This window comes from Sorex araneus, chromosome X, assembly GCF_027595985.1.
Source record: "Sorex araneus isolate mSorAra2 chromosome X, mSorAra2.pri, whole genome shotgun sequence".
Lineage (NCBI taxonomy): Eukaryota > Metazoa > Chordata > Mammalia > Eulipotyphla > Soricidae > Sorex > Sorex araneus.
In genome coordinates, this window is record NC_073313.1 from 336,110,245 (window position 1) to 336,134,290 (window position 24,046).

At 52.2% G+C, this 24,046-nt stretch overlaps 1 protein-coding gene across 2 annotated transcripts in view; it reads left to right on the forward strand.

Annotated features, from left to right (window-relative positions):
- The window catches only part of TET3 (tet methylcytosine dioxygenase 3), a 117,915-nt gene extending 96,967 nt beyond the window's left edge, over positions 1 to 20,948 (forward strand). For both annotated transcript variants that reach the window (XM_055120014.1, XM_055120015.1), the window contains exons 8-12: positions 751 to 901; positions 3,456 to 3,545; positions 4,629 to 4,766; positions 11,573 to 11,909; positions 12,842 to 20,948. In XM_055120014.1, coding sequence (XP_054975989.1) covers positions 751 to 901; positions 3,456 to 3,545; positions 4,629 to 4,766; positions 11,573 to 11,909; positions 12,842 to 14,643 — 2,518 coding nt within the window. In that variant the 3' untranslated portion in view covers positions 14,644 to 20,948. The remainder of the gene's footprint in view (positions 1 to 750; positions 902 to 3,455; positions 3,546 to 4,628; positions 4,767 to 11,572; positions 11,910 to 12,841) is intronic.
- The last annotated feature ends 3,098 nt before the right edge of the window (positions 20,949 to 24,046 follow it).

Here is a 24,046-nt window from a genome sequence, read left to right on the forward strand (position 1 = left end):
TTCGTCGTCACTCTTCACCCAGTGCATGTGTCAGAGTTTGTTTATTCACTGATAGCGTTCGGGATGTCTCCAGAGTTTATTAACGCGTTGATGCCAGCACAGCACCTTGTGTTAATTCAGCCACATTCAGGTGTGAGCCAGGGTGTGCCGTGCTGGGCTGACCGTTGAGTCTTACTACCAGTGTTATTTGCTTAAAGCTCTGTCCACACTTGGGCTGACAGGAAGCGGACGTGCTCCAGCCCTGTGGCTCGCCTTCTTCCCTTGCATGTGGACTCCACGTCTGAGCTGATAAAGACGTTAGTGTTAAGGCACAGCACAAGCCTTAGTGGATCTCCAGCTTAGATGTTGTTAGGAGGCTGCATCCAACACAGCTCTGGGGCTGCGCCCAGCCCTGGGCAGGTTGGTTCCTCCTGGGAGTGCTTGGGACCAGGGGGTGGCAGGGATCAAACTTGGGGCTTCTGCCGGCCAAGCATCCACTTTGCGTGGCGCGCTGTCTCCTGGCCCTGGGCCCTTCCCCAGTTCACTCTCGCAACCCATAGGCACTCCCCAGAACAGACTCTCAGTCAGGCGTTCAGGCTTGGGGGTGCTCAGGCCTGGGCACTTTCCTCTCTGCCCGGGGGAAATCTGGGAGTGGGGGTGGGGAAGAGGCCTGGGAGGGATCCCCCGGTCACTCCGAGGGCTGCCCCGGAGGCAGACTCCAGGTCCCAGGAACGTTGGGCCCACATGTCTGATGTGGCCTGTGTGTTGCAGCCGGACCTGCGCTTGCCAAGGCAAAGACCCCAACACCTGCGGTGCCTCCTTCTCCTTCGGCTGCTCCTGGAGCATGTACTTCAACGGCTGCAAATACGCTCGAAGCAAGACCCCCCGCAAGTTCCGCCTCACAGGGGACAACCCCAAAGAGGTGAGCAGAACTCGAAGGAAGCAACGGGGCCCTCCCGTTCACCGAGCAGCGGGGTGGGGGCAGATGGGATCGGCCCACCCTGGCCGGGGTGTGCAGAAAGTGGCCTGTGGCCTGCCCTGAGTTTATAACTTGCTGAGGAGGAGGGCAGAGGTGGACGAGTCAAAGGGCGTGAGGTAGGAACAAGGTCAGTAAGTTGCAGGTACCTCCGGTTCTCCCAGTTGGAAGAGTACCCTTTTTTTTTTTTTTTTTTTTTTTTTTTGCTTTTTGGGTCACACCGGGCGATGCACAGGGGTTATTCCTGGCTCATACACTCAGGAATTACTCGGGGGACCATATGGGATGCTGGGAATCGAACCCGGGTCGGCTTTGTGCAAGGCAAACGCCCTACCCGCTGTGCTATTGCTCCAGCCCTCCCTTTTTTTTAATAAAAACAATTTATTTTTACTTTTTTTTTTCTTTTTGGGTCACACTTGGTGATGACACAGGGGTTCCTCCTGGCTCATGCACTCAGGAATTCCTCCTGGCGGTGCTCGGGGGAACATATGGGATGCTGGTAACCGAACCCGGGTTGGCTGTGTGCAAGGCAAACGCCGTACCCACTGTGCTATTGCTCCAGCCCCAGAAAGAGTACCTTTCAGATTGAAATTCAAATTCCTCATTGATGGGGCTGGAGAGATAATACAGTGGGCGGGGCATTATTGGGGGGCTAGAGATAATACAGCAGGTAGGGTGTTTGGGGGCGGGAGAGATAGGACCCCGAGGAGGGCGTTGCACTCAGCTGTCCTGGGTTTGCTCCCAGCCGGCCCACATGGTCCCTTGAGCACTGCCAAAGTAATTTCTGAGTGCAGAGCCAGGAGTTACCCCTGAACATCACCAGGTGGGGCAAAAAAAAAAAAAAAATCCTCACCAGGATTTTGAAGGCTGGGAGACCTAGTTTGATCTTCACACCACGAGGTCCCAACAGCTGTGCCAGGGCAGCCCCTGAGCAATGCGCCAGGAGTGCCTCAGCACACACACTCCCCACCTCCCCGTGTCCCTACTCGAGGCCTCCCCAGCTCTTCATCAGAACTTAGGGCTGGGTTGATAGTACAGCGCCTTTCACGCGGCCAGCTGGGCTTGATCCCCTGGGCACCACCAGATGTGGCCCACGTATTTAAAGAAAAAGAAATTTGACTCTTTTTTTTTTTTTTTTTTTGGTTTGTTGGTTTGGTTTTGGTTTTTGAGCCACAAAAAGCCCTGATGGTACTCGGGGCTTCTTCCCGGCAGGGCTCAAGGGACTGTAAGTAGAGCCGGGGATTAAACTTGGTCAGGGAAGCATCCTGCCCACTGTACCATATCTCTGGCCCCAGATTTGACCCTCCTTAAGGATCTTTTCTTTTCCTCCATTCTTTATTTTTTATTATTATTATTATTTTGGGGGGAGGTCACACCCGGCGATGCACTTCTGGCTCATGCACTCAGGAATTACTCCTGGTAGTGCTCAGGGGACCATATGGGATGCTGGGAATCGAACCCAGGTTGGCTGTGTGCAAGGCAAACGCACTGCCCGCTGTGCTATCGCTCTAGCCCCGCCTCCATTCTTTAGTTTGCCCCCCCTGGTCTCTGTACTTTGGGACCGTCATGACCAGAGGCTGCAGGGTCTTGGTTGTGCAGTTCACAGCACACTTTAGTTGTGAATGTTCACACACACGTGGTGGCCACGGCACTGAGACTGCATCCTGTTTTTATTTTCATTTTGTTTTGTGTGGGGCCACATTAGGCAGTGCTCAGGGCTTATTCCTGACTCAGTGCTCAGGAATCTCTCCTGACGGCAGTGCCTAGAGGGGAAGGATCAGAGTCTAAGGGGGGGGGGGTTGGCTGCATGGAAGTCAAGTGCCCTGTACTCCCGCCCCAGCCCTGCACACTTACTTTTGTTGTGGTGCCAGAATCTCAGGCCGCTGGGGGTGGTGCTGGGGATCGAACTCTCTACCTCAAGCTGGCAAGGCAGGTGCATTGCCACGAGGCTGTCTCAGGGCCTCTCTTCTCCTCAGTCCTCATGGGACATCTTATTGGCGGTGAAAGCTGTAGCAGGAAGAGGGAGCCTCTGGCCGTGGTCCCTCGAGGCCGCTGCAGGACTCTCTGAGGCACCCCTTGGGTGTACGTCTGTCTCTGCACAGCTGTCACACCGTGTGCGCCCTCACTGTCTCCGTGTTGGGGATAGCCGCCAGGCCTAGCCAGGTCCTTGTCACTGGGGTGGTGGCCCAAAGCCTCTTCCCATCTGTAGGGCCCCTGCAACCTGGGCTGGGGGTGTAGGAACCAGGAGCGTCAGGCCTGACCCTCCTCTTCTTCCCCTCCCCCTCCATCGCCCCGGGGATTGAACTCTCGGCCTCAGGCTTGCAGGACACAGGTGCATTGCTGCGAAGGCCCCCGGGAGGGGAGTTCTCCCGTCAGAATCCCGAAGGCCGAGAAAGCACAGGCCTGTCTCACCTCGCCGCTCTTCCTCCAGGCTCCCTCCTGCCCACGCCCCTGCGAGGGCGGGCTGCGGGGTAACCGCTCCTCTCTCCCTTCTCTCCAGGAAGAAGTGCTCCGGAAGAGTTTCCAGGACCTGGCCACCGAAGTCGCGCCCCTCTACAAGCGGCTGGCCCCCCAGGCCTACCAGAACCAGGTACTGTGTCCTGGGCCTTCCTCTCTGGGACGGGGGCTCCCCAGGGCACTCATGTTCTCTGATACAAGCCCTCTGGGGGTTGCAGAGAGAGCGCAGCGGGGAGGTGCTTGACCTGAGAGCAGCCAGTCTCTCTGTTGGATCACTGGTACTATGCACGGCCCTCGAGCACTGCCAGGGGTGATTCCAGAGCAAGCCCTGAGCACTGCTGGCTGTGGCCCCCCACACCTCCCCCTCCCCCTCTCTACCCTCCACATTAACCCCTGCTTACTTGTTGTTGTTCTTTGTTTTGTTTTGTTTGGGGGCCATACTTGGCAGTGCTCAGGGGTGACTCCTGGCTCTGCACTCAGGGGTGACCCCTGGCAAGCTGGGCAGGGAGGCACCATATGGGGTACCAGGGTTTAAACCCGGGTCGGCTGCCTGCAAGGCCTTACCCACTGTACTCTCTGGCCTCAACCCTTTCTTATTCATGCACCTACTGCCCCAATCTTCTTCTGCTTCTTTTTTTTTTTTTTTTATTGAATTACCATGAGATACACAGTTTCAAAGTTTTCGTGATTGGTTTTCAGTCACACAATGTTCTAACACCTGTCCCTTCACCAGTATATGTTTCCCACCACCAGTGGACCCAGTTTCCCTCCCAGCCCCCTCCCCCCAGCCTGTCTCCATGGCGGGCACTTTTCTTCTTTCTCCCTCCCTCCCTTTCCGCTCTCTCCGTCCCTCCCCCCACTCCTCTCCCCCACTCCTTATGGGCATTCTGGTTTGCGGTCAGATACCGAGAGGTCATCATGTATACCCCTCTCCTACCGCCCCTGTCTCCGATCCCCACCCTTCACTCCCCCTCCCTGCCACTCCCCTACCTCCCTGGTCCGCTGCCCAGTGGGTCTCCCAGACAAGGTGGGCAAATGGGAAACTGCCCAGAAGGAAGTTGTTCCTGGGCTGCTTGGCCGGGAACACTGGCAGCCTAAGTGCAGGGAAACTATGTTTGACCTTGAACTCCCCCTTTGCAAGACTCCGGGCCCCAGGTGCAGAATCAGGACAGTCCCCTTCACATCTCACCTGCCGCTCTCCTTGGCATCCACACAGGTGACCAATGAGGAAATTGCAATTGACTGCCGCCTGGGGCTGAAGGAAGGGAGGCCCTTCTCGGGGGTCACAGCCTGCATGGATTTCTGTGCCCACGCCCACAAGGACCAGCACAACCTCTACAACGGGTGCACAGTGGTAAGGGAACTTTGGGGCGCTCAGAGTTCTGTCTCGGAGTCGGAAGGGGCTGAGGTGGGCTTCTCGGAATGCTGGGAGGTGGGGACCACGCCACACACACTCTGCTCCTGGCCGCTTCTCAGAAAACCTCGCTGAGTATGTGGCCCAGGCTGGCCTGGCCTTCTTTCTCCACCCTCAGTGGATGCTGCAGAATATGTGTCCTTGGGCACCTGGAGTGCGCACCCCCCCTTCACACACCCCCAGTATTTTCCCAGTGTGATTTCTGCTCTCTTGGAACCTTTGCATTTAAATCCAAACGCCCTTTAGATTTTGTTTGTTTTGCTTTTTGTTTTGGGGCCACACTTGGCAATGCTCAGGGGTTCCTCCTGGCTCTGCACTCAGGAATTACTCCTAGCAGTGCTCAGGGGCCATATGGGACGCTAGGGATCAAGCCTGGGCCGGCCATGTGCAAAGCAGACACCCTACAGACTCTACTATCGCTATGACCCCCACACCCTTCTCATCTTTTTGGTTGATCCTGTGTTGATAGTGCCTTGGGTATTGCTCTAGATTCTGGGGAACGCGCAACAAAGTCCTGCCCACGGGTGTGTGTCTTAAGACTGATGCTGGCCCAGACCACCAGTGGCCCACACTCAGGTGTGGTTTAGTTCGAGCACGTTGCGGGGCCAGCTTCAAGTGTGTTCCTACCTGCTAGCCGTGCATGCAGTCAGGGAAAGGAGAGAGCCGTGCTAAGTGCTGTTTGGGTGAAGTGGCTGGAGAGGCCACCTGGACTGAGTCACGGATGACAGAGCGGGGACCTGAGGTCGGGGGACAGTTGCTGCAGGACCAGCACAGGCAAAGGCTCAGGCGAGGGTGCCGCTGGGTGTGTTTGAGAGGGGGAGAGAGGAATAGGGGGTCTAGGAATAGGCCCTAGCTAGCAGCTCTCTCTCTCTCTCTCTCTCTCTCTCTCTCTCTCTCTCTCTTCTCTCTCTCTCTCTCTCTCTTCCTTCCTTCTTCCTCCCTCTTTTTCTCTCTCTCTCCCTCCCTCTCCTTTTCTCCCTCTCTTTCTCTCTGTCTAATGAGACAGTGCATGGGAGGTGGGTAGTGAAAGAAAACTGGAGGCAGGAGAGGAGGACAGGAGTGAGGTTGGGGACAAAGTTTGGATACTTTTTGAGGTCCTTCTCAGTGGACACATGGAGTGTGGGGTGTCGAAAGAGGGAAGCCTTGAGCACCATGCCAAGGTTCACGGTCTGAGCAGCCGGGAGCAGGTAGGCGTCGGGCTGAGGTGTAGAATGACAGGGGAAGGTGAGCTTGGGGGTGGCACTCACCTGCTTTTGCCTGCCGCTCCAGAAGTCTGCTCCACATGCACCGGACGGAGGGGCGTGGCCAGGGGCGGGGCTGGAGAAACCTGGAGGATAGATGGGGCCAGGGGACAGTGTAGAGAGCAGAGGGGAGGGCTGGGCATGGGTGGAGATGCCCTGACGGATGTGAGGGCGGGGGTGCCAGGCCTCGTCTCCCAGGAGGGCACCTCCAGCTGGAGAGGAGGCTTTGGCATGTGGAGGGCTCGTGCCTGTCCCTTACGGCTTGGACCCTGACCCTGGGATTCATTGCTAATGCTGGCTCCCTTTCCAGTGCCACGTCCGGGACTGAGGTGGGGCAGGCGCCTGCCCGCGGCCTTCGTGAAGGTTTCCAGCAGGGAGAGGGAAAGGGGAGGTGGTCCAGGACTAAGTGAGGGCAGAACCTAGTTCTGCCCCGAGAGACGGGACACTCGAGGCGCCCAGAGGTGACCTGGGTCCTGGAGCTGCCGAAGTGTGGGGTGAAATGAGTAGTATATATATTTGTTTTCCGCAGTGGGTACACTTTTGTTTCTTAGAAGTCAGTGACAGTTCATGGTGGGGAATCATTTCTCCTTGAAATCACAGCATCGTTTTCATTCTGAAACCTGCCCCCAAAGGCACTGGACTGTCTGCTGCCCTACTTTATGTGTGATTGTGTGTGTGTGGGGGGGGGGGGGTGAGGGGGGCGTTATTCTTGGCTCTGAGCTCAGGAATTACTCCCAGTGCTGCTCGGGGGACCAAATGGGATGCCAGGGATTGAACCTGGGTCGGCCACGTGCAAGGCAAGCGCCCTACCCACTGTCCTATAGCTCCAGGCCCTGACCTGCCTTTCCTAGCCCAAGGAGGCCTGGCGGACAGCTCTTTGTGAGGCTGTAAGTGCTTTTCAGCCAGTTCTGGCTTGTCACCTGTGGCGTTGGCCCGAGCTCTGTCACAGACAGCACTTTCCGGTCTTCCCCTCTGCTTGTCGTCTGCACACCGCCGTGCAGTGTCTGAGGATCCCTGATGCCCCTGGTGAGGCCCCCGTGAGAGCTTACTCGCTTTCACCTGACCACACAAGGTTTTCCATCACAACCACAGAAATACATAGAAACATAATGTTTACAATAGTGATACCATTGCCAGCCCCATCTGGTCCAACCGTCCTCACTCAGTACTTCACTTCTTTTTTTTTTTTTGCTTTTTGGGTCACACCCAGCGATGCACAGGGGTTACTCCTGGCTCATGCACTCAGGAATTACTCCTGGCGGTGCTTGGGGACCATATGGGATGCTGGGAATCGAACCCGGGTCGGCCATGTGCAAGGCAAACGCCCTACCCGCTGTGCTATATTGCTCCAGCCCCAGTACATCACTTCTCTTGGAAGAGTCCAAGGTTTTCTTTTCCTTCCCCATTGTCCATTCCCCTTGTCTCTTGATAAACTATAGATGAGATCATCTGGGGTTGTCCTTCTCCCTCTTGCTTCACTTAACGTGACCCCCTCTAGTTCCATCTATGTTGGAGCAGAAGGTAGGGCTTTAGCATTTCTCACGACTGAGTCAGGCTCCCTGGTGCTTCTACCATCCAGCTTCTTCTTCTTCTTCTTCCTCTTCTTCTTCTTCTTCTTTTTTTTTTTTTTTTGTTTTTTGGGTCACACCCAATGATGCACAGGGGTCAGTCACTCCTGGTTCTGCACTCAGGAATTATCCCTGGCGGTGCTCAGGGGACCATATTGGGATGCTGGGAATCGAACCCGGGTCGGCCGCGTGCAAGGCAAACGCCCTACCCGCTGTGCTATTGCTCCAGCCCCTCTTCTTCTTTTTTAAATTGAATCACCATGAGATACAGTTACAGACTTACAGACTTTGATGACTATGTTTCAGTCATACACTGATGGAGCACCCGTCCCTCCACCAGTGCCCATTCTCCACCACCAGTGTTCCCAGTATCCCTTCCCCCACCCCCACCCCTTCCCACCTCTGCGGCAGGCACATTCCCTCTTTCTCTCTCCTTTTGCCAACCCAGCTTCTTGACGGCTCTCTCCCTTCCACATCTGCACTAGAGTTTCTTTTTTTTTTTAATTTATTTTTAATTTTTTTATTGAATCACCATGTGGAAAATTACAATGCTTTCAGGCTTAAGTCTCAGTTATACAATGCTGAAACAGCCATCCCTTCAGCAGTGCACATATTCCACCACCAAGAAAACCCCAGTATACCTCCCCTCCCATCCCCCCCCCCACCCCCGCCTGTGTAACTGATAAATTTCACTTTACTGGGGCTGGAGTGATAGCACAGCGGGTAGGGCATTTGCCTTGCATGCAGCCAAACCGGGTTCAATTCCCAGCATCCCATATGGTCCCCCAGCACCACCAGGAGTAATTCCTGAATGTAGAGCCAGGAGTAACCCCTGTGCATCGCTGGGTATGACCCGAAAAGCAAAAAAAAAAAAAAAAAAAAAAAAAAAATTCACCTTACTTTCTCTTTACTTTGGTTACATTCAATATTTCAACAAAAAACTCACTATTATTGTTAGGAGTTCCCCACTAGAGTCAGACATGCTGTGAAGAGATATGAGGTCACGGCTGCGTGGTTTTGGATTTCTGTATTTTAGCAACTAAGTCCAGGGAAATTTCTTCCAGAAATTGGATTATTGCAAGCTTGTATCTCTCATTAGTGGTCCTCCTCATAATATGGCGGTTGTGCGCCTCCCCTCCTGGGGCAAGGAAAAGGCGCGAGAGAAAAACCTTTCCCCTCCTGGGCAGGCATGGGGCCTCGGCTTAGTTCTGTCTGGAGACATTTCTGCAAGAAGCTGCCAGTAACAAAGGTAGTTTAGCTGGCCTCTGGAATCATGCTCATGCAGCTGCGGTGAGGCCGCACACTAGACTCTCCTTTGAATTTGTTTCTTTCATTACTAGAGAGGTTGATGTTCTTCTATTTTTCTGGCCCATGTAAATTTCACCTTTTGTCAGTCCCCTCCTGGTGTCCTTTATTCATGCTTATTAATTTTTAAGTGGGGAAGTGTATCTGTTGACACGGGTAAGGTATCTCTAGAAGTTAGGGATGGAAAGACATCTGTCACCTTTCATCCTTCGCTTTTGGCCTTTGCTCTGCTTATACCGGGTTTTTGAGATTGTAGGCACTATATAGTTGAGCCCCCTATAGCAAGCAAGGATTTAACCAAAATAGTTAATAGTTAATCCCTGGTAAGGGTCCTCTCATTAAAGAGAAACTAGAAATGACAAATTTCGTGTAGTTAATTCCCTGAGAATGTAAGTTTCTGTTAAAGCACCATAGTCAAAATGAAAAAACCTGGGGCCGGAGCGATAGTTCAGAGGGTAAGGCGTTTGCCTTGTACCAGGGTTCAAGCCCCAGCATCCCATATGGTCCCCTGAGCACCACCAGGAGTAACCCCTGAACATTGCTGGGTGCGACCTCATAAGCCAATAAATTAATTAAAAAAAAAAAAAGAAAAATCAATACAATCTAGAAAGCAGTATTGCTTAACAAATTTAAACCTTAATATACAAAGGTTTTTAATTATTTGCTTTCTGATGAGTAAAGAAATACTAGCAGAGAAATATGCAAATGAGCACAATGCACCCAACAAAGGAGAAGAAAGCAGTGCTTAAATATCGCTGGGCTTTAATTGAAGAAAAGGCTGTCAGGAGTGAAGGGATAGTCACAGATGCTGGGGAACAGCAAGGTGTAAGGTACCAACAGGGGTGGTCAGAAGTGGAGAGGAAAGGGGGGGAGCAGAGGCCAGAATCTTTACTGGGAATCTCGTTAGAAGAGATGGGTGAGGGGCCTGAGCAATAATACAGCGGGTTGGGCAATTGCCTTGCCTATAGCTGACCCGGGTTTGATCCCCAGCACCCCATATGGTCTCCCGAGCCTGTGAGGGGATCCCTGAGCACAGAGCCAGGAGTAAGCCTAGAGCACCACCAGGTATGACACCAAAAACGAGAGAGAGAGACAGAGACAGAGACAGAGGAAAGAGATGGGTAAGTCAAAGCTATTAGCTGAGTATTTAGTGTTGGATATGGTTTGGGGCTGGAGACATAATACACCTGGTCTGGTGTTTGTGTTGCATGCAGCAGACCCAGGTTCAATCCCTGGCACCTCTTATGATCCCGAGTCCCACTAGAAGTGATTCATGAGCAAAGAACTGAGCATCACCAGGTGTGGCCCCCAAAACAGCAAAACAAAAATTGGATGTGGCCTCTCACACTCCCTGCCTGACCCTGGGGTGACTTACAGCAGGAGAAAGAGTGTTGTATGTGAATTGGATAAAAGAGACGGCTGGGTGTGAGCTATGAATTAGACAGTTATGTTAGAAGGGGCGAGATTTACTCTCTGTAGGAATTAGCTTGTTCTGGGTAAAATGGTCCCTTCAGGATCAAAGCTCCAAATCCCAGAGCATCAAGAATATACGGATAGAAGGAAACTCACTTAGGCCGGAGGAAATGGAGCACATCTCTTACTCATAGTAGCCCCTGCTCAGTGCCTGAGTACCACCAGGAGTGACCCCCAATACAAGTCAATACAAGCTTATTTTCTAAACCCAAAGAAAAATAAACAACTGAAACTCATTAGTGATGAGAGGATGTATGCTCAGCAGTGATAATGAGAAAAAAAGTGATTAAGAAATTAATGATAAAAGCATTGGCAAAAGTACAGGAAAACAAGCCTTCTCATTCTGCCAATTATGAGTGAAAGTGGAATGGTGTTGGAGGGGAGTTTGGGAGGATATTACAGTTCTGCTTCACTGTTTATTCTAAGGAGTTAAGTATATTAGAAACTGTAGTTAATGTAGGGATGATAGTACTGTTTATAAGGAAAATTGGAAACAAGTTTAAGCGGTAATAATATTGAGGAATTGGCTAAATTAATTAACATTCTCAGAGTAGAATAATATGTAGGTCTTTAATCACAGGAAAAAATGTAGTGCGTAAGAAAATACTCAATACTATGTTAAAGAACTGAAGTCATTATGAAATTGAATGTATAATATGATCCTAGTTAATTAGCAAAGAATAGGGGTGTGTGTGTGTGTGTGTGTGTGTGTGTGTGTGTGTGTGTGTCTCCAGAGTATTCACTGTCATCATTTTTGGATGGTGGATTTATGGGGGTAATTTTTTTCCCCTTTATTTTGCTGGGCTAGGCTCTTTGCAACTGGCACGTAGAGTTTTAATAAGGAGGAAACGTGTTGAGCAGCCAACGGAGGCTGAGTGTTCAGAGCAGGAGGGGGCGAGGGTGGGGTGCTGCCCGTGGGCTGTGGTGCTCTCCCGGGTGCCCTGCACTGTGCTCTGTGGAGGCCCGAGTGAGGGACCCTGGGCCCGTGCTCTCGTCCCCTCGTGGCCGCAGTGAGAGTAGGAGGTGTTTGCCCAAGCTGGCACCAAGTGCGGATGATGGGCTGTTCTCTAGACACTCCAGGAAGTCAGGAGGGACCCTCAGGCCTCTCGGGGGTGACCCCGCTCCCCCACCCACACTCCCCTCTCTCTGCTCGGGGCAGGTCTGCACCCTGACCAAGGAAGACAATCGCTGTGTGGGCAAGATCCCCGAGGACGAGCAGCTGCACGTGCTCCCCCTGTACAAGATGGCCAGCACGGATGAGTTCGGCAGCGAGGAGAACCAGAACGCCAAGGTGGGCAGCGGGGCCATCCAGGTGCTCACCGCCTTCCCCCGGGAGGTCCGGCGCCTGCCCGAGCCGGCCAAGTCGTGCCGCCAGCGGCAGCTGGAAGCCAGAAAGGCAGCGGCCGAGAAGAAGAAGATTCAGAAGGAGAAGCTGAGCACTCCCGAGAAGATCAAGCAGGAGGCCCTGGAGCTGGCCAGCGTCCCTACTGACCCCGGTATGTGTCGGGAAGGAGCCCCTTCCCAAAGCGGGGGGACCCTGCACAGACAGCCCCCCTCCTGCTCCTTCCTGGGATTTTTTTTTCTCTCTTGGGTCACACCACCTGGCAATGCGTAGGGGTTACTCCTGGCTCTGCACTCAGGAATTACCCCTCACGGTGCTCAGGGAACCATATGGGATGCTGGGAATCGAACCCGGGTCAGCTGCGTGCAAGGCAAATGCCCTGCCCACTGTGCTATTGCTCCTGAGTTTTTTAATTAATTAATTAATTTTGTGTGTGGTGGCGGGGGCAGGCCATACCTGGTGATGATCAGGCCTTACTCCTCACTCTGTGCTCAAGAATCACTCCCGGTGGTAGTGGTAGTGCTCGGGGGACCATATGGGATGCTGGGGACCAAACCTGGGTCAGGCATGTGCAAGGGAAGCACCCTACGAATTGTGCCATCAGTCCGGCCCCTCCTTCCCATTTTGTGAGTGAATTCTAGACAGAGGTGTCCCAGGGCCTCTTAGCCATCTGGTCAACCTCTGGTTTTGTATCACTGCCCAAACCCTGGGAGCTCTGGGTTGGGTTGGTGATGAGGAACTAAGCTTCTCCCAGGCCCTGTGCTCGCCTGGGAGGTGCCATGGCTCTTTCAGGCACTGGTTGGGGGGGGGGGGGGGTAAGGGCAACAGGAATGCCAGGATGGGTGGGCATGGCACAGGTCTCGTGGCCAGGCCTTTGTGCCCAGGGTGACCCGTGAGCAGGCGGCAGGCAGTACCACGCAGACTGATGCAGCGAAGACATGCACAGTGGCGGCCTTGTCTCGGAGCTGCCTCTCCTGCGGATGGAACTAGGCACTTCCCCTTGGGTAAAGATGACCTCTGTCATCGTCCCCCTGCCCGGGGACCTTGGCCAGCTGTGGTTCACTCCTCTCCCTCCTGTTTCCCCAGGCCTGGCTCTCAAGGGCGGATTGTCCCAGCAAAGCTTGAAGCCCGCCCTCAAGGTGGAGCCACAAAACCACTTCAGCTCCTTCAAGTACAACGGCAACGCGGTGGTGGAGAGCTACTCGGTGCTGGGCAGCTGCCGGCCCTCCGACCCCTACAGCATGAACAGCGTGTACTCCTATCACTCCTACTATGCACAGCCCGGCCTGCCCGTCAACGGCTTCCACTCCAAGTACGCGCTTCCGTCCTTCGGCTACTACGGCTTCCCCTCCAGCAACCCCGTGTTCCCGTCTCAGTTCCTGGGGCCCGGGGCCTGGGGCCACGGGGGCAGCGGTGGCAGTTTCGAGAAGAAGCCAGACCTCCACGCTCTGCACAACAGCCTGAGCCCGGCCTACGGTGGTGCTGAGTTTGCCGAGCTGCCGGGCCAGGCCGTTTCCGCGGACACCCACCCCCCGACTCCTCACCACCAGCAGCCTGCGTATCCAGGCCCCAAGGAGTACCTGCTTCCCAAGGTCCCCCAGATCCACCCAGCGTCCCGAGACCCCTCGCCCTTTGCTCAGAGTTCCAACTGCTACAACAGATCCATCAAGCAAGAGCCCGTGGACCCCGTGGTCCCGGCCGAACCCTCGCCCAGAGACACGGCTAAGATGGGCAAGACGCCTTTGCCCGAGGCATCCCAGAACGGGGGACCCAATCACCTGTGGGGACAGTACTCAGGAGGACCAAGCCTGTCCCCGAAAAGGACTAACAGTGTGGGTGGCAGCTGGGGGGTCTTCCCGCCCGGGGAGAGCGCGGCTCTTGTCCCGGAGAAGCTCGGGTCTTTTGGGCCCAGCTGCCTGACCCCCTCCCACTTCCCCGATGGCCAGTGGGGGCTCTTCCCCGGCGAGGGCCAGCAGCCACCCCCCCAGCCCGGAGGGCGGCTCCGCGGCAAAGCGTGGAGCCCTTGCAAGTTTGGCAACGGCACCTCGGCCTTGGCGGGGCCCAGCCTGACGGAGAAGCCATGGGGGGTGGGAGCAGGGGACTTCAACTCTGCCCTGAAAGGTGGTCCCGGCTTCCAGGACAAGCTGTGGAGCCCCCTGAAAGGCGAGGAGGGGAGGATTCCAACGCCGGGGGCGGGCCAGCTGGACAAGGCCTGGCAGTCCTTCGGCATGCCCCTGGGCTCCGGCGACAAGCTGTTCGGGGCCCTCAAGTCCGAGGAGAAGCTGTGGGACCCCTTCAGCCTGGAGGAGGGCGCGGCCGAGGAGCCCCCCTCCGCCAAGGGGGTGGTGGTGAAGGAGGAGAAGGACGCGGGGGCCGTCGGGGCGGCGGCGGCGGAGGATGAGGAGGAGGAGCTGTGGTCCGACAGCGAGCACAACTTCCTGGACGAGAACATCGGCGGCGTGGCCGTGGCGCCGGCGCACGGCTCCATCCTCATCGAGTGCGCCCGGCGGGAGCTGCACGCCACCACGCCCCTCAAGAAGCCCAACCGCTGCCACCCCACCCGCATCTCGCTGGTCTTCTACCAACACAAGAACCTCAACCAGCCCAACCACGGGCTGGCGCTCTGGGAGGCCAAGATGAAGCAGCTGGCGGAGCGGGCGCGGGCCCGGCAGGAGGAGGCGGCCCGCCTGGGCCTGGGCCAGCAGGAGGCCAAGCTCTACGGCAAGAAGCGCAAGTGGGGCGGCGCCGTGGTGGCCGAGCCCCAGCAGAAGGAGAAGAAGGGGGCGGTGCCCACGCGGCAGGCGCTGGCCGTGCCCACGGACTCGGCCGTCACCGTGTCCTCCTACGCCTACACGAAGGTCACCGGCCCCTACAGCCGCTGGATCTAGGTGCCTGGGGAGCCCGCCGTACCTCAGTGTCGGGCCCGGCCCGAGCTGCTCTGTGGTGCTTTTGCCCTCACACCTGGGGGCGGGTTGAGGGTGCAGAAGTCTCTTCATCTATATCTACATATATAGATAAGCATATATATGTATTTATGGTCCGAACCTCAGAACTGACCCGCCCTCCCCCCTTCCCCCCAAGACCCCACCCCCTTTTTCTCCCCCCCATTCCCCCCCCAGCACTTTGAAGAAGAAACTACGGCTGTCGGGTGATTTTTTCTTGTGATCTTAATATTTATATCTCCACATTGGGGCCCTCGCCCCACCTCCTTCCTTGTTCTTGGGGAAGGTGGGGCGGGGGCCGGGGAGGGAGAGGATTTTATTTTCTCTTGTTTTTAAAAACTCTATCCTTGTATATCACAATAATGGAAAGAAAGTTTATAGTGTCCTTTCACAAAGGAGTAGTTTTAAATTCCATTTAAAATGTGTATTTATTGGGGGTTTTATTTTTGTTTTTGTTTCTTAAGCGACAATAGTAATGGTGAAGGACCGGCGGGAAGGGCTGGGGGGGGGGTGTCCGGTCCCGCCCCGTCGTGCCGGGCCCTTCCGAGCTGGCCTGCTTGGGAGCTGACGAGGTTTTTCACAGCCGTCCGCCGCCGTCCGTCGTCTGTCCCTCGTGGGCACGTTGTAAGCGTCCGGTTAGTCCCTCCTCGCTGACCCGCCTTCCCTTCAGGGAGGGGAGCCCTCAGGACAGCCTGTGCCCTCTCCGGGATGGGAGCACCTGTCCGAGGACATCTCGGGGTCCCTTTCTTGGCCAGCGCTGGCTTGGAGTCAGGGAGGGGGGACGGGGCAGGTGCGCCCCACGCCGGAGATGCCAGTGTCGATGTCCCCAGAAACCAGGTTGGAAGTAGACAGCTTTGAGCTTGCTAGTCTCCACACTGAATCCTCTCTATCCGTTATTTATCAAGTCACACGATGTCACAGTTCCCCCAGGCCACGCGCCTCCTGAGGGACCGGGAGGGGGAGGGGCTCTGTCAGAGCCGCTTCCACCGAGTTGACAAAGCCAATGAATACTGGGCTGAAGGAATTTTGTCTGAGTGACAGTTTTTTTGTTTTTTTTGTTCTTTTGAAAATGCCCCAAAGTCTATGCTGATACCGGAAAAAAAAAAAAAAAGGGCTACTGTAACTTTAAAAAGAAGTTGAACCCAAGCTGTGAAAAGCCAGCCGGTGGCGTGGCTGTGGCTGTGTGTGGCGGTGGCTGTGTGCGGCAGCCCTGGCGCTGTGCAGAGCCTGGTGCTGTAGTTGAGTATCGTGCTGGGACTTCTCTGACTCCGGGCAGGCGGCCCCTGCAGGAGCTCAGCACAACCGAGTAACAGCAGTGAACGCATCTCTCCTTATTCCTGGATTTCCACAGTGGACAATGGTGCATGCCTCACGCCCGGGCCCACCCCCCCCACCACCACCATATCCTTCCTGGGGGGTGTGGGCCCCCACGTAACAATTTTAAGATGCAAGCGTCATTTTCAGCAGGTAGCTATGATTTCCACCCCGCCCCCCTTAACTGGTGCCATTTCTCTATTTGATCATCTTCTCCTTTCCTTCCTCCCCGCTCCACCCCCCTTAAACACACCTGTTTTACCAATTCTGGTGCATTCGTTCAGTTCTTCGAAAATAGAATGTGGTGCTTCATTTTTTTGCGACGTTGTTGAGAGAGAGGTTGGGCCCATACAGGTGGAAGCGACGTTCGTCGGCAGCAAAAGTCCTACTTCTTAGAGTGTTCCCCTCCCCTCCCCCCCCCACCGTGGTGTTAGCAGAAAGTCTTACTGAGCTACTCTACCCATGTGGATGTGTGTGGTGAATTGGGAGGCTGTTCTTCAAGGGTGCGCGGGGGCATGTGGCCACAGCGGGGAAGGACAGCCAAGCCCCGAGGTGAACATCGGATATTTATTGAGCAGTTGTGTTCAGAGGTGGGTCTTCGTGAAACGAGTTTTAACAATCAGATGATGATGCTAAAGGCAAGTTCCTGAGCTTCCAGGTGCCTTGTGTAAGAGCTGAGAACTGACGCGCTTGGTGTTTACTGTGACTCTTCCAGAGGCACTGGCGGTGAATTGCTGTAAGATGTCCTGAGCATTTATGTGGTCTGGTTTTAACTGTAAATAGTGAAAGATTTTTTTAAGCACTTTTGCCTAGATTTAAACAGCAACTTGAAAAAAAAAAAAAGTATGTTTTAACATGTAATTGTGGGAGAAATTGTAAATAGTAGCTGAATATTTAACGTGCTTTGTCTATCCTTCACTTTTACCATATTCTGTAAAGTTGCATTTATTTTACAGGACAAAAAAAATGAAATATTATTGCTTTTGAAATAAATACCCAAGAGCTTATCAGGATTTAGAATTATTCAGAACTCAGATTTATAGGATAACCTCTGACCTTCAGTGTGACAAGCTAAAGGAAGCAGAGACTTTAATGAGCATGCAAATTTTCTAGTTTTGAGGGAAAGTTGGGTCCTTTAAATGCTATTTTGCTTATCGCATCAGTACTTTTATGCAGGTCTCATTTGACTCCGTGCTTAGGTAGATGCGGGGGTGCCTTGAAAACTTCATTTTAAATGATCTTAAGCAAGAAATACAATATTTTGCAAAACATTTGGAGAATGTGACGTCTGTCTGGCCCGTGAAAGCCCCAGGTTGGCTGTTGGTTTGGAAGGTCCCGAGTGTAACCCAGGTGATTCTGAGAGCTGGCACGTGTGAATTTTGTGACTGTGTCCAATAGACCCTCCCCCCACTTGTCACCCTTTGGTAGAAAAAAGCCATTAGATAATAACAGGAGAAACCAGTACACGCTAAAAGCATGTGATGTCTGTCCACCCCTCCCCCCCAGCTCACACGGCCTTTGGTTCCTAAGTTCCTAGATTAGCAAACAGGCTGCTGAGAGGTGAGTCAAGAGGCGGTCTCCATCGGACGTTCCCCACCCCCTCCGAGTGGTGTTCCAGAAATTAGGTGGTGCTGTTGCCACGCTGTAGCCCGTGCTGATCTTTACACACTACACGTCTAACCTACCTCAAATCTCAGTCATTGAAATTAGCATGCTTTAGACATATATTTAAAAAAAGTAACTATGCACAGCTCTTTATCCCCCCGCCCTTGCTGCTGAAAGGTTTCTTAAAGAGAAAAATCAAATTTTTATTTTTTACCGGCACTATCATTTTTTTAAGTCCTAAAGATGATGAACAGACATTTCTATCATGAGAAGAAAAATAATAATAATAATAATAATAATAATAATAAAATAAAGCCATGGCAACTAAAGAACCTTAACAGCGTGACCAAGTTTTTAAGAGTCATAGCAACAGAAAACGGTGGAGTCTCCGTCACCTCCCGGTGTCCCTGTCCACAGACACCATCCACGCGCAGTGCAGACCTTTGGTTCCTCTTCTGTTTTGTTGTCCCTGCCTTTCGTGCACAAGGGAAGTGCTTGCAAAGTTTTGTGCTAAGGAGTTTTTAAAATAAAATTAAAAAAAAAACAAAAAACGCTTTGCGGCAGGTTCTCACAAAATAACTGGTGCTAGCTCAAGAAACCATTATCAGAAATCTTGGCGGAAGGTATTTCATGGATTTTGAGGTAATTTGTGGGTGTTTGGCTTGGTTGTTTTGATTTTTAAGCAGGGTCTTTTTTTCCCCCCACACTCCGGCTTTGTGGGTCCTGTGTGACCCCGCCGAGATGTCGGGAAAAGGTGTCTCTCTGCGTCCCCCCCTCCTTGGTCCTTCCACCAGCCTCTTTCAGAAACAGAGCAAGTGATGTTTAAAATGCAAAGGCAAGGGAAGAAGTTGTGGTGCTCAGTTGCTTTGTCTCAAACATAGATGTGTGTGGATGGATGAGGAGTAGATAACCTAATTTTCTGGAGAGAAGTCCAGCAGCCGTGGTGGAGCTGAACCCACCACCCTACCAGGTCTCAAACCAAGGCAGTGCTGGTGGAAAAAAACGATATCCCTGATGTGCCTCAACCAATACTTCTCCTTTTGTTACTGATGTGTGTTTTATGGACTAGGAAGCATTTTTATGAATTGAAAATTGTCTAAATAAAATGGTGCTATGGTGTTTTAATGTGACTGTCCCTGATCCTGTCTTGCTGAGGTGCTATCAATGCTCTGAAACCACAAGCAACCAAAAACAAGGTGGGCTCAGTCTCTCTTGGCTCCCCCCCCCTCCACACACACACACCCCCTTCCCCGTTTTGGTGCTGTCTCCTTTGACCTCTGTTTACCATACTGTAACTGCTCCGGCGGTGTGCTTGATCGTTCATCCCTCAGAGGCCAGACCAAGAAAGGCAGCCGGTCCCCCCTTCCTGCGGGTGGGGGTCAGGCCTGCCTGCCGGGCTTGGCAGGAGCCTGGGTGCTGTGTTGGTCCTCTCAGCCCTACTAGAGAAGAAAGGACAAAGGGGCGGCGGGTGTCCTCCTGCCTCTCCGGTCCTGGTGGACTTCTCGGAGCTGAGGACACACCTTTTCCTCCTGCAGTCCAGGGTGCAAGTAGGTGTCTGAGAGTCCCAAAGGTGCTTGCTAGCCGCAGTGGATGGAGTAGTTCTCCTTCCTCATCTGGCGCTGGCCGGGCCCATGGTGGACAGGGCCTCGCTGACCCTCACCGCCAGGGCCCCCGTGTTGCTTCTGTCCGCCTCTCACTGGTAACCCCTCACGTTCAACTCAGAGAAAGGAGCTTTTGCTCACTTGGTGCCACTGAGGCTGCTTTTTTGTTTTGTTTTGTTTTCGTTGGTGCTACTCTCATTTCTCCTTGGGTCCACACGAAAGTTGATTTTAAAACAATGCAACAGGAAACTTCATTTGAGTCATCCTCAGTTCCTTTTTTTTTTTTTAATACCTCAGGAACAGGACATCATGATAATTTCAGGAGATACCCCCACCCCCAGGGAGTCTGATTGAAACCCAAAGGTTGTCCATCCATCAGATGATGTAGTTGACCTTGAGGAATCGGAGGTCGTTTGAATTCTTCTTCAGCAGTTCAAATGGCAGCGCGCCTACAGGAAGGGATGTGGTTGACTCTGTCTTTCATTTTCAAGCTTTTGCTTTTGAGTGAAGTATAACTTTCTTTGTGCCCATCTTGTCGAGCTTTTCCAGTCATTGTCGCTGTCCATTTGAAACGACTCCCTTGAAACCTAAGTTTCATGAACCTGCATCTGCTGGGGGACACAGCCAACTTCAACATACCCTGGACCAAAATGAACATTTTTTTGAGGTGCAGACCCCAAGCATAGGTGACACAGTCCCACACCCATGATGGGTGCAGGGTTGTTTTCCATTCAAGCGGCCCCCGTCGTGCCCCCCCTCCCCAACCCCAGCCCCTTCTCTCACAGTTCCACCAACAAAACTAAAGCAATAGGCTTCTCCCCTGAGCAGACTGGAGCACAGAAATGCAAGGTTAAAGTTGCTTTTGCCTAAGAATCAGTGAGTGATTTGGCCTACTTCCTCGCTTGCTTCTCTTCTGATATCAGGGATGCTTTTCGTGGTGACATTGTTTGCCCTCTCTTCTCATCTTCGACCACCCATCATTCAGGGATAACTCATCACTATTCACATGGGGATTAAAAACAATACTGTTCGGCTCCTTTGAACATCCAGAATTTCTTGATTCCAACACTTGGTTTTTGCTTTGTTTTTGTTTTGTTTGAGGGGGGAAAGGAGGAGAAAAAAACAGGAGTGGTGTCATTTCTTTTTCACATAATCTAATTCAAAGAGACAAGGGCAGGTCATTTGGTGGCGTAGTCATGCATTTAGATTTACCCCCTGTAGCTTTCTGATGTATTTCATTTCTTCTTTGAATTCCTGTTTGGTTACTTGGCTTCCAATGGAGGTGAACTTCACAACCATACTTGAATATTCCGTCTTGACTTTGTAACTGTGGCTACTTGAAATGAAGTTTATCTGGGGTTGATGGATGAATGGTAGATTTTTGCAATGTCTCAAGGCAATAGGATGTGTATTATTAAACTGTAGATATTCTTAGTACAGTAAATTTATGCCGATAATTTTATTTTGTATAATTTTTACCTTTTTTGTTAATATTTTCTCTCCCACTATATTGATTTGCCTCCTGAACTACCCCTCCTGACCCTCCCTTCTCCCCCGTGTTTCAGTAAATTTAATTTAGGGTGCCTAGAAATTGCAAGTATGTATCCTTTTTTGATTTGTATTTTATTATAATTTACACAAACAACTGGTTTGTGAACTGTATTACTCCTGGTATCTTTAAAATATTGTGGGTGTTTTAATAAATTTTATATTTATTTTTTGCACTCAAAATTCAGTGTGGGTCCTTTTTCCCCCTTTCACCCTCCCTCCGCCACTCTAGGTGTGACAGACACAAAGCTGCTGCCCTTCGCCGCCGCCGGGTAGTCCAGATTGGAGCGATCTCTTTTGATTTGGATCATCCAGTTCTGGGAGGGGCAGGTCTGGAAAAGGGCATTTTGAGCTGGAGAAAGGAAAAGAGAGACGGGGACAGGGTGACTCCAGGAGACAGGGCCTCCTACTGCGTGGAACGTCGGATTGAGACGGGCCCTGTGTGAGGAGCCCAGACTTGTGCTTTCCCTCCAGTTGAGGCTGACACCTGTCAGGTCACTCGATGAAAAAGCATCCCCCACATGAAAACTTCATAATTGTAGCGGGGTGTATCGGGAAGACAGGCTTGGAGGTTTTCATCTCCGTTTTCTACTTGCAAAAGAATTCTCTAGGGGCTGGAGCAATAGCACAGCGGGTAGGGCGTTGGCCTTGCACGCGGCTGACCCGGGTTCGATTCCCAGCATCCCATATGGTCCCCTGAGCACCACCAGGGGTAATTCCTGAGTGCAGAGCCAGGAGTGACCCTTGTGCATCGCCGGGTGTGACCCAAAAAGCCAAAAAACAAAACAAAACAAAAACCTCTCTAGAGGGGCCAGAGTGATAGCACAGCGGGTAGGATGCTTGCGTTGCATGCAGCCAACCTGGGTCCAATCCTGGCATTCCTTATGGTTCTCCCAAGTCTGCCAAGTCTGAACGCAGAGCCAGGAGTCAGCCCTGAGCATTGCCAGGTCCGGCCCAAAACAAAAAGCAAACAAAAAAGATCAATGAAATTCAATTAATGCTTCTAAATGTCACTTGGCAGCTCAGTGAGAAATGATTAGGGAAAAAAATTTGTGTTTTGGGGCCCCACCTGATGATGCTCAGGGATTACTCCTGGCTCTGCACTTAGGAATCACTCCTGATGGTGCTTGGGGGGCTGTATGGGATGCCAGGTATTGAATCTGGGTTGGCCACATGCAAGACAAGTGCCCTACACTTTGTACTATCACTCCAGCCCCTAACGAAAGTTAAAAAAAAAAAAAAAAGAGAAATCAAAAACTCTAGAAATATGTTGGCACAGGAAGAGATTCTTATATATACATTTTACATAAGTGAGTATGTATTTTTTTTCCCCATTTGACATCTTCTGTTTGTTTCTTGCCCACATTCAGTGGTGCTCAGGGCTTACCCCTGGTTCTGGGGTTGGGGCGGCATATGGGGTGCCAGGGACTGGACCCCAGTTATCCATGTTCAGGGAAAACACTGTCCCCTGTTTTCTATATCTCTCCAGCCCCCTCCACAGCATCTTGGAATTAAAAGAGAACTATTCCTGTCCTCTCCCCCTGGTCACTCTCCTGGCCCTGTGCCCAGGGAAGGATTGAGAGAGCCTTTTCCTCAGAGCTGCAGGGGGTAATTCTAAACATGCTTTCTTCTCACCTGTGTTAAAATGTAGGAACATAGAGGAAGACAGATTCATCTGATGTCCTGCAAGAGAGAAAACTTGACCGTGTCGATAAAACCATATATGTACATCTTTTGGGGGCAGCGGGCCGTCACACCCAGCATTGCTCAGGGATCACTCCTGGCGGGCTCGGGGGACCATAAAGAATGCCAAGGGTAGAACCGAGTTGGCTGCATGCAAGGCGAACACCCTACCCACTATACTATCTCTCTGGCCCCACTATGTACATTTTTTTTAAAGTGGAATTATGTGATGTCCTTTCTGCCACTTAACATGTCATTAATTATTAATAACAGAATCACATCTTTTTAAGAGTTGCCTAGCGATGGTTATCTCAGACAGTGGTACATGAAGACCTTAACACTCGCTTTCTCCCCCAGACACGTGATCCATATGTCCATGTGGCTCAGCTGCCTGCACACTAGCTGAGCAGCTCTTTCAACAGGATAAGATCTGATATTGAATGTGCACTGGTGGAGCGGTGGGTGTTTGACCATTGTGAGATTGTAACCCAAACATGAAAGCTTGTAACTATTTCACGGTGATTCAATAAAATTTTTAAAAATAATAATTAAATCCCCCCCCCCAAAAAAAAAGATCTGATATTGAAACTGGTAGCAGAGGCAATCTTGCCACACAAGTAGGAGGGTATCATACATGTGAAGCCTTTTGGGAAGAACACGGCGCTGGTGCCCCACATCAGTGCCCTAACTTGGGACAGGGACTGGAGAGATGAATTCTCCTAAAACATCAGGTTCTGCAAATCATGAATGGTGCCAGCAGCTACAAAGCTGTGGTGAATGAAGATCCCACTGTAAAGGGCTCAAGCACACACTCGCTTGTCCTGGTATCTAACACAACAATGGTGTGAAAAGCATCTAGACCATGCATCAAAATTCATTTGTTGAACTTAGGACATCAGGGCCAGAGAAATAGTACAGCAGGCAGTACACTCGCTTTGCACACCACCAACCCAGATTGGATCCCAGCATCCCATATGGTCTCCCGAGCCCGCCAGGAGTGATCCCTAAGCATAGAGCCAGGAGTAAGGCCTGAGCACCACTGGATGTGACACCAAAACAATAAATGAAATTAGGGGCTGGAGACATAGCACAGTGGGCAGGGTGTTTGCATGGCATCCGTCTGATCAGGGTTCGATCTCCGGCATCCCATATAGTCCCCTGAGCATCACCCTGTGTGACCTCCCCCACAAAATAAAAAGGAGCCAGACTGGGGCTGGAGCAATAGCACAGTGGGTAGGGCATTTGCCTTGCATGCGGCCGACCCGGGTTCTAATCCCAGCATCCCATATGGTTCCCTGAGCACTGCCAGGGGTAATTCCTGGGTGTAGAACCAGGAGTAACCCCTGTGCATCGCCGGGTGTGACCCAAAAAGCAATAAATAAATTAATTAATTAAATAAATAAAATAAAAAGGAGCCAGAGCGATAGTACAGCAGGTAGAGTGATTGCCTTGAACACAGCTGACCCAGGTTCCATCCCTGACACCCCATATGGTCCCCTGAGCCCCACCAGGTGTGGCCCCCCAAAAAACAAAAATAATTAACAAAAAACTAAGGCATTAGCACTTAGGAGTCTTGCACACGGCCAGCCCCGCACAGC